This window comes from Oncorhynchus tshawytscha, linkage group LG17 (genome assembly GCF_018296145.1).
Source record: "Oncorhynchus tshawytscha isolate Ot180627B linkage group LG17, Otsh_v2.0, whole genome shotgun sequence".
Classification (NCBI taxonomy): domain Eukaryota; kingdom Metazoa; phylum Chordata; class Actinopteri; order Salmoniformes; family Salmonidae; genus Oncorhynchus; species Oncorhynchus tshawytscha.
In genome coordinates this window covers 13,803,445-13,813,444 of record NC_056445.1, presented here as the reverse complement: position 1 = coordinate 13,813,444, position 10,000 = coordinate 13,803,445, and the positions used below count along the sequence as shown (strand labels likewise).

General features: G+C 49.5%; 1 protein-coding gene across 9 annotated transcripts in view; it reads right to left on the bottom strand.

Annotated features, from left to right (window-relative positions):
* LOC112236015 (transcription factor SOX-5-like) overlaps positions 1-10,000 on the bottom strand; it is a 299,419-nt gene that overhangs the window by 50,644 nt on the left and 238,775 nt on the right. For 6 of the 9 annotated variants that reach the window (XM_042300210.1, XM_042300212.1, XM_042300207.1 and 3 more), the window contains one exon: positions 1,279-1,405. In XM_042300210.1, coding sequence (XP_042156144.1) covers positions 1,279-1,405 — 127 coding nt within the window. The remainder of the gene's footprint in view (positions 1-1,278; positions 1,406-10,000) is intronic. The other 3 variants (XM_042300215.1, XM_042300208.1, XM_042300214.1) reach the window with 1 other exon arrangement.

Sequence of the window (10,000 nt, the reverse complement as noted above, 5' to 3'; positions counted from 1 at the left end):
AGAGAGAGAGAGAGAGAGAGAGAGAGAGAGAGAGAGAGAGAGAGAGAGAGAGAGAGATGAGATTGATGGATGGATGGATAGGGACAAGAGTAGAGGCCACACTGGGCGAATTGTGTATTGTGTGTGTGTGTGTTCTGTCTACAGTGTGTGATGTTCTCAATTTTGGTCCTGGGGAAGATAAAGACGCCCTAAATGTAATGGTCGACGTCATCATCGCAGCACTCTTTCTGTTCTCTCTCTCTCTTTTTATTTTTCTGTTCTATCCGCCTGCACCCTCCTTCTGCAATCGCTCTTTGTCCATGCACTGATGATGATGATGAGTGATGAGTTGATGATTTGAATCAGGAGTGCAGTGCTGGGGCAAAAACAAAAATGTGCACCCCCTTGGGTCCCCAGGACCAGGATTGAGAACCACCGGGGTGCAGTACGTACCGTACATGTATTACATACATGTGTATGTGTGAAGTGATGGCAGTGAAGTGTACTACTAGTGTGCATAGCATATAACCCATATACAAGTCTAACTTTCAAAAGTCAACACGTGTTGACGCTTCAGAAGGACAGCAGCACTCTCTGTCATTCAGGGCAACACCATTCTCCTTGGCTCAGGCAGAGAAAAGACAGCAATATTCCTCCCAGACAGCGGGGGTCTTTAAGTGGGCGGTGGGCGGTGGGCGGTGGATTGGCACATAATGGCATTAATTGAAACTGGAAGGAGACTTGTTTAGGAAGCTGTTAGTTTCTGGGGGAGGAGCTGGACCTTAGAGAGACCAGTCTGTCTGCCTGTAGGGGGAGGCGAGCGCGAGGATTGTTGGACAGGCGTGTGTGAGGCGTGTTGGACGCATGTTCTGGCGGGGGCCCGTGTTAATGTGAGGGAACCTGGGGCAGGTCGCGCTACCCCCTGGCGTGTTCCTACGGTATTCGGAATGTCGTTCCTGGCACACGTGTGTTGCTTCTCGCGGTAAACAACACATTGCCTCACAGCCGGACTGCCGCGGCCAATAACAAGTCCCACAGGATGAGGCTTTTTTGGTTGCTTTGAAAAAAATATTTTCTGGAAAATTGAAAATGGAGACAAGAGGATGAGCCAAGTGAAGGAATGAGCCAACAGACAGAGAGAGAGAGAGAGAGAGAGAGAGAGAGAGAGAGAGAGAGAAAGAGAGGGGGTCCCTGTCTCTGTAGAAAATACACTTGTAGTGGCGTGGCAACAACCCCACTGACATGTCCCAATCTAGGCCCACAGAGAATAGTCCGTTTGAGGAGACCAGTACTACTTACTGCAGCCTGGTTTGTAGTTGAATCCGGGGGGCAGCAGGAAGCCTTGCTGGGCAGCAGCTACAGCCAGAGTCCTCTGGTCTGGAGGGAACACAGGGATCATCAACGGAGGCAGCTGTCCCTGGACCTGCTGAGAGACGGGTGGAGGGGGAGGAGGAGAGGAGGGTAGGAGAGGGAAGGAGGAGAGGAGAGGGGGGGAGGAGAGGAGGGTAGGAGAGGGAAGGAGGAGCGGAGAGGATGAGTAGAGGAAAGGAGAGGGGAGGAGGAAGGCAATCAAACAAGCTAAGCGTCAGTATAGAGACAAAGTAGAATCTCAATTCAACGGCTCAGACACAAGAGGTATGTGGCAGGGTCTACAGTCAATCAAATCAAATCAAATCAAATTTTATTTGTCACATACACATGGTTAGCAGATGTTAATGCGAGTGTAGCGAAATGCTTGTGCTTCTAGTTCCGACAATGCAGTAATAACGAGCAAGTAATCTAACTAACAATTCCAAAAAAAAACTACTGTCTTATACACAGTGTAAGGGGATAAAGAATATGTACATAAGGATATATGAATGAGTGATGGTACAGAGCAGCATAGGCAAGATACAGTAGATGATATCGAGTACAGTATATACATATGAGATAAGTATGTAAACCAAGTGGCATAGTTAAAGTGGCTAGTGATACATGTATTACATAAGGATGCAGTCGATGATATAGAGTACAGTATCAACGTATGCATATGAGATGAACAATGTAGGGTAAGTAACATTATATAAGGTAGCATTGTTTAAAGTGGCTAGTGATATATTTACATCATTTCCCATCAATTCCCATGATTAAAGTGGCTGGAGTAGAGTCAGTGTCATTGACAGTGTGTTGGCAGTAGCCACTCAATGTTAGTGGTGGCTGTTTAACAGTCTGATGGCCTTGAGATAGAAGCTGTTTTTCAGTCTCTCGGTCCCAGCTTTGATGCACCTGTACTGACCTCGCCTTCTGGATGACAGCGGGGTGAACAGGCAGTGGCTCGGGTGGTTGATGTCCTTGATGATCTTTATGGCCTTCCTGTAGCATCGGGTGGTGTAGGTGTCCTGGAGGGCAGGTAGTTTGCCCCCGGTGATGCGTTGTGCAGACCTCACTACCCTCTGGAGAGCCTTACGGTTGAGGGCGGTGCAGTTGCCATACCAGGCGCTGGATACAGCCCGCCAGGATGCTCTGTGCATCTGTAGTTTGTGAGTGCTTTTGGTGACAAGCCGAGCCTCCTGAGGTTGAAGAGGCGCTGCTGCGCCTTCCTCACGATGCTGTCTGTGTGAGTGGACCAATTCAGTTTGTCTGTGATGTGTATGCCGAGGAACTTAAAACTTGCTACCCTCTCCACTACTGTTCCATCGATGTGGATGGGGGTGTTCCCTCTGCTGTTTCCTGAAGTCCACAATCATCTCCTTAGTTTTGTTGACGTTGAGTGTGAGGTTATTTTCCTGACACCACACTCCGAGGGCCCTCACCTCCTCCCTGTAGGCCGTCTCGTCGTTGTTGGTGATCAAGCCTACCACTGTTGTGTCGTCCGCAAACTTGATGATTGAGTTGGAGGCGTGCATGGCCACGCAGTCGTGGGTGAACAGGGAACAGGAGGGGCTCAGAAAACTTGAGGGCCCCAGTGTTGAGGATCAGCGGGAGGAGATGTTGTTGCCTACCCTCACCACCTGGGGGCGGCCCGTCAGGAAGTCCAGTACCCAGTTGCACAGGGCGGGGTCGAGACCCAGGGTCTCGAGCTTGATGACGAGCTTGGAGGGTACTATGGTGTTGAATGCCGAGCTGTAGTCGATGAACAGCATTCTCACATAGGTATTCCTCTTGTCCAGATGGGTTAGGGCAGTGTGCAGTGTGGTTGAGATTGCATCGTCTGTGGACCTATTTGGGCGGTAAGCAAATTGGAGTGGGTCAAGGGTGTCAGGTAGGGTGGAGGTGATATGGTCCTTGACTAGACTCTCAAAGCACTTCATGATGACGGATGTGAGTGCTACGGGGCGGTAGTCGTTTAGCTCAGTTACCTTAGCTTTCTTGGGAACAGGAACAATGGTGGCCCTCTTGAAGCATGTGGGAACAGCAGACTGGTATAGGGATTGGTTGAATATGTCCGTAAACACACCGGCCAGCTGGTCTGCGCATGCTCTGAGGGCGCGGCTGGGATGCCGTCTGGGCCTGCAGCCTTGCGAGGGTTAACACGTTTAAATGTCTTACTCACTTCGGCTGCAGTGAAGGAGAGACCGCATGATTCCGTTGCAGGCCGTGTCAGTGGCACTGTATTGTCCTCAAAGCGGGCAAAAAGTTATTTAGTCTGCCTGGGAGCAAGACATCCTGGTCCGTGACTGGGCTGGGTTTCTTCCTGTAGTCCGTGATTGACTGTAGACCCTGCCACATACCTCTTGTGTCTGAGCCGTTGAATTGAGATTCTACTTTGTCTCTGTACTGGCGCTTAGCTTGTTTGATAGCCTTGCGGAGGGAATAGCTGCACTGTTTGTATTCAGTCATGTTACCAGACACCTTGCCCTGATTAAAAGCAGTGGTTCGTGCCTTCAGTTTCACACGAATGCTGCCATCAATCCATGGTTTCTGGTTAGGGAATGTTTTAATCGTTGCTATGGGAACGACATCTTCAACGCACGTTCTAATGAACTCGCACACCGTATCAGCGTATTCGTCAATGTTGTTGTCTGACGCAATACGAAACATCTCCCAGTCCACGTGATGGAAGGATTACAAAAAGAAAACCAGCCCCGTCACAGACCAGGATGTCTTGCTCCCAGGCAGACTAAATCACTTTTTTGCCCACTTTGAGGACAATACAGTGCCACTGACATGGCCCGCAACTAAAACATGCGGACTCTCCTTCACTGCAGCCGACGTGAGGAAAACGAGCCCTCAGAGCATGCGCTGGCTGGCTGGTGTGTTTACGGACATATTCAATCAATCCCTATCCCAGTCTGTTGTTCCCACATGCTTCAAGAGGGCCACCATTGTTCCTGTTCCCAAGAAAGCTAAGGTAACTGAGCTAAACGACTACCGCCCCGTAGCACTCACTTCCGTCATCATGAAGTGCTTTGAGAGACTAGTCAAGGACCATATCACCTCCACCCTACCTGACACCCTAGACCCACTCCAATTTGCTTACCGCCCAAATAGGTCCACAGACGATGCAATCTCAACCACACTACACACTGCCCTAACCCATCTGGACAAGAGGAATACCTATGTGAGAATGCTGTTCATCGACTACAGCTCGGCATTTAACACCATAGTGCCCTCCAAGCTCGTCATCAAGCTCGAGACCCTGGGTCTCGACCCCGCCCTGTGCAACTGGGTACTGGACTTCCTGACGGGCCGCCCCCAGGTGGTGAGGGTAGGCAACAACATTTCCACCCCGCTGATCCTCAACACTGGGGCCCCACAAGGGTGCGTTCTGAGCCCTCTCCTGTACTCCCTGTTCACCCACGACTGCGGGGCCACGCACGCCTCCAACTCAATCATCAAGTTTGCGGACACAACAGTGGTAGGCTTGATTACCAACAACGACGAGACGGCCTACAGGGAGGAGGTGAGGGCCCTCGGAGTGTGGTGTCAGGAAAATAACCTCACACTCAACGTCAACAAAACTAAGGAGATGATTGTGGACTTCAGGAAACAGCAGAGGGAACACCCCACTATCCACATCGATGGAACAGTAGTGGAGAGGGTAGTAAGTTTTAAGTTCCTCGGCGTACACATCACAGACAAACTGAATTGGTCCACCCACACAGACAGCATTGTGAAGAAGGCGCAGCAGCGCCTCTTCAACCTCAGGAAGCTGAAGAAATTCGGCTTGTCACCAAAAGCACTCACAAACTTCTACAGATGCACAATCGAGAGCATCCTGTCGGGCTGTATCACCGCCTGGTACGGCAACTGCTCCACCCACAACCGTAAGGCTCTCCAGAGGGTAGTGAGGTCTGCACAACGCATCACCGGGGGCAAACTACCTGCCCTCCAGGACACCTACACCACCCGATGTCACAGGAAGGCCATAAAGATCATCAAGGACAACAACCACCCGAGCCACTGCCTGTTCACCCCGCTATCATCCAGAAGGCGAGGTCAGTACAGGTGCATCAAAGCTGGGACCGAGAGACTGAAAAACAGCTTCTATCTCAAGGCCATCAGACTGTTAAACAGCCACCACTAACATTGAGTGGCTGCTGCCAACAGATTGACTCAACTCCAGCCACTTTAATAATGGGAATTGATGGGAAATGATGTAAAATATATCACTAGCCACTTCAAACAATGCTACCTAATATAATGTTTACATACCCTACATTATTCATCTCATATGTATATGTATATACTGTACTCTATATCATCTACTGCATCCTTATGTAATACATGTATCACTAGCCACTTTAACTATGCCACTTTGTTTACATACTCATCTCATATGTATATACTGCACTCAATACCATCTACTGCATCTTGCCTATGCTGCTCTGTACCATCACTCATTCATATATATTTATGTACATATTATTTATCCCCTTACACTTGTGTCTATAAGGTAGTAGTTTTGGAATTGTTAGTTAGATTACTTGTTCGTTATTACTGCATTGTCGGAACTAGAAGCACAAGCATTTCGCTACACTCGCATTAACATCTGCTAACCATGTGTATGTGACAAATAACATTTGATTTGATTTTTGATTTGATTTAAGAGGAGAAGGGGAGGAGGAGAGGAGGGTAGGAGAGGGAACGAGGAGCAGAGAGGAGGAGTAGAGGAAAGGAGAGGGGGAGGAGGAGAGGAGAGGGGGGAGGAGAGGAGGGTAGGAGAGGGAAGGAGGAGCGGAGAGGAGGAGTAGAGGAAAGGAGAGGGGAGGAGGAGAGGAGAGGGGAGGAGGAGAGGAGGGTAGGAGAAGGAAGGAGGAGCGGAGAGGAGGAGTAGAGGAAAGGAGAGGGGAGGAGGAGAGGAGAGGGGGGGAGGAGAGGAGAGGAGGGTAGGAGAAGGAAGGAGGAACGGAGAGGAGGAGTAGAGGAAAGGAGAGGGGAGGAGGAGGAGAGGAGGGTAGGAGAAGGAAGGAGGAACAGAGAGGAGAAGTAGAGGAAAGGAGAGGGGAGGAGGAGAGGAGAGGAGGGGGGGAGGAGAGGAGAGGGGGGGAGGAGAGAGTGATAGAGAGAGATCAGTTTATTGAGCATATGTATGTATCTGACTGGGGTGGGGGAGGTATGTGAGCGTGTAGTCCAGGTGTAGTCAGACATTGATCTTGGGTAGCGAGGGGGAACAGAGCAGACAGAAGCAGAAGGCTGCTCTATCTGTATCAATGTAGGCCAGCTGGGGGTATTGTCTGTTCCTCACAGAGGGGGTATCAGGTCCAGTCTGTGACCTTTAACCTCTAGACACAATCACAGCTCAGCGTGGTGAGGTCAGGTAAGGTCATCTGGCCACGAACAAGATTAGAAGGAAGAAACTGAAGAATGCTCACACACAGACACACACATGTGCAGCTATATACACACACGGACAAACACACGGACAGAAGAGTGCACACGCACACGCGCACACACCCCTCCCGCCGCACACCCCTATCCAACACGCAAATACGTACTCTCTCCTCTCCTCTTGAGCACCTGCGTCTGATACAGAGCTGTGTATATGAGCTGAGACAGGTCAGAGTCAGGGAGTCCTGTCCTGTTGATTACCGAGACAACGAGGGAGTCACGAGGAAGAATCACTGCTAAACTCTCATAACAGCTGGCCTGGCTTCTTCCCTCCCCAAGGAGAGAGGAGAGAGGAGCACTCTGAGTCGGCAGCACGCCATCCCTCTTCACAAGGTTTCCAGAACTCAGAGAAAAAATACAAACTCAGTGACTTTGGCAAGAGGAAGAGTCTGAGTGTTTCGGCACAGAGAGAGAAGTAGGAGACAGATGGTGGAAGCCGAGGACTGTGTGTTTGTATGTGTGTGTGTGTGTGTGTGAGCGAGTGTGTACGTGTGCGTGTTCAGCTGAAGACTGCTCTGCCAAAAACAACACAAAGACACTGAGGAGTGACATGACTGACAGAAGAGATGTGCAGAGACATGGGAGAGAGTCTGCAGTATGACGAGTTAGATAGATGGAGAACAGCAATGTTTTGCAGGCTAAGTTTGAAGATGACAAACCCAGGCAACCGACGGTTGAATGAAATATAATTCAAACCCAAGGAACAAAAAGAACAAGCTATTACCTGTAGAAATAAATATCTGCAATGTTATAAAACATTCAATGACAAGGAGCTCCTAAAATTGAATGTCAAAGTGACACTGACAAAGGGAAGTATTTTCCCCATCGCTCTCTCCTTCCCTCTCATTTCGCCCTTTCTCTCCATGTTAAGGGGGAATGCAGTGATGTAATGGAGAGAAAAAGCTACAGAAATATGTTAAGAACGTCATCGTCTTATGTCACCGCGGGATAAAGGACAGGTAGGTGAGTTAAATGGAGGACAGTGTTTCCTCAGTCTTTCCTTTCCCCCTTTCTCACTGTCTCTCGCTCCATTTCGCGTTATTTCAGAAATGAACCTTCTCAATGTCTTTCTATCCACCGTCCCGGTGTGTGTGTTCTTAGCCATGCCTCTCCTGTGTGTGTGTGTGTGTGTTGTCTTATCCATGCCTCTCCTGTGTGTGTGTGTGTGTGTGTGTGTTGTCTTATCCATGCCTCTCCTGTGTGTGTGTGTGTGTGTTCTTAGCCATGCCTCTCCTGTGTGTGTGTGTGTTCTTAGCCATGCCTCTCCTGTCTGTGTGTGTGTGTGTGTTCTTATCCATGCCTCTCCTGTGTGTGTGTGTGTGTGTTCTTATCCATGCCTCTCCTGTGTGTGTGTGTGTGTGTGTGTTTGTGTTCTTATCCATGCCTCTCCTGTGTGTGTGTGTGTGTGTGTGTTTGTGTTCTTATCCATGCCTCTCCTGTGTGTGTGTGTGTGTGTGTTCTTATCCATGCCTCTCCTGTGTGTGTGTGTGTTTGTGTTCTTATCCATGCCTCTCCTGTGTGTGTGTGTGTGTGTTCTTATCCATGCCTCTCCTGTGTGTGTGTTCTTAGCCATGCCTCTCCTGTGTGTGTGTGTTCTTATCCATGCCTCTCCTGTGTGTGTGTGTTCTTATCCATGCCTCTCCTGTGTGTGTGTGTTCTTATCCATGCCTCTCCTGTGTGTGTGTGTGTGTGTGTGTGTGTGTGTGTTCTTATCCATGCCTCTCCTGTCTGTGTGTGTGTGTGTTTGTGTTCTTATCCATGCCTCTCCTGTGTGTGTGTGTGTGTGTGTGTGTTCTTATCCATGTCTCTCCTGTGTGTGTGTGTGTGTGTGTTTGTGTTCTTATCCATGCCTCTCCTGTGTGTGTGTGTGTGTTCTTATCCATGCCTCTCCTGTGTGTGTGTGTGTGTTCTTATCCATGCCTCTCCTGTGTGTGTGTTTGTGTTCTTATCCATGCCTCTCCTGTGTGTGTGTGTGTGTTCTTATCCATGCCTCTCCTGTCTGTGTGTGTGTGTGTGTGTGTTTGTGTTCTTATCCATGCCTCTCCTGTGTGTGTGTGTGTTCTTATCCATGCCTCTCCTGTGTGTGTGTGTGTGTTCTTATCCATGCCTCTCCTGTGTGTGTGTGTGTGTGTGTGTTCTTATCCATGCCTCTCCTGTGTGTGTGTTTGTGTTCTTATCCATGTGTGTGTGTGTGTGTGTGTTTGTGTTCTTATCCATGCCTCTCCTGTCTGTGTGTGTGTGTGTGTGTGTTCTTATCCATGCCTCTCCTGTCTGTGTGTGTGTGTGTGTGTTCTTATCCATGCCTCTCCTGTGTGTGTGTGTTGTTCTTATCCATGCCTCTCCTGTGTGTGTGTGTGTGTTCTTATCCATGCCTCTCCTGTGTGTGTGTGTGTGTTCTTATCCATGCCTCTCCTGTGTGTGTGTGTGTGTTCTTATCCATGCCTCTCCTGTGTGTGTGTGTGTGTTCTTATCCATGCCTCTCCTGTGTGTGTGTGTGTGTTCTTATCCATGCCTCTCCTGTGTGTGTGTGTGTGTTCTTATCCATGCCTCTCCTGTGTGTGTGTGTTCTTATCCATGCCTCTCCTGTGTGTGTGTGTTCTTATCCATGCCTCTCCTGTGTGTGTGTGTGTGTTCTTATCCATGCCTCTCCTGTGTGTGTGTGTGTGTTCTTATCCATGCCTCTCCTGTGTGTGTGTGTGTGTTCTTATCCATGCCTGTGTGTGTGTGTGTTCTTATCCATGCCTCTCCTGTGTGTGTGTGTGTGCCTGTGTGTGTTCTTATCCATGCCTCTCCTGTGTGTGTGTGTGTGTTCTTATCCATGCCTCTCCTGTGTGTGTGTGTGTGTTCTTAGCCATGCCTCTCCTGCCTGTGTGTCTTTTCTCCTGTGTGTGTGTGTGTGTGTCTCCTCTCATGGCCAGATTCAGCAGTACTACCCCCCACCATAACCACAGGCAGGATCAGCGCAGCGCGAGGGGAATAGGGGAACAGGAACTGCTTGCCTCCACCACCACACAATAATTACACCACCATTTTGGTAAACCATAAATGCCATGTGTTGTGCGCGGTGCGGCCGTGGATCAGACAGGAGAGGCACGGTAGCGGAAGGTCTGGACATGCCCCCCTGCGGAGGCGAATCACAGAGACTACAGCTCCTCTCTGCCTTTCAAACCTAATTGGACATATGCTGGAGAGGAACGGGCTGCAGATACCC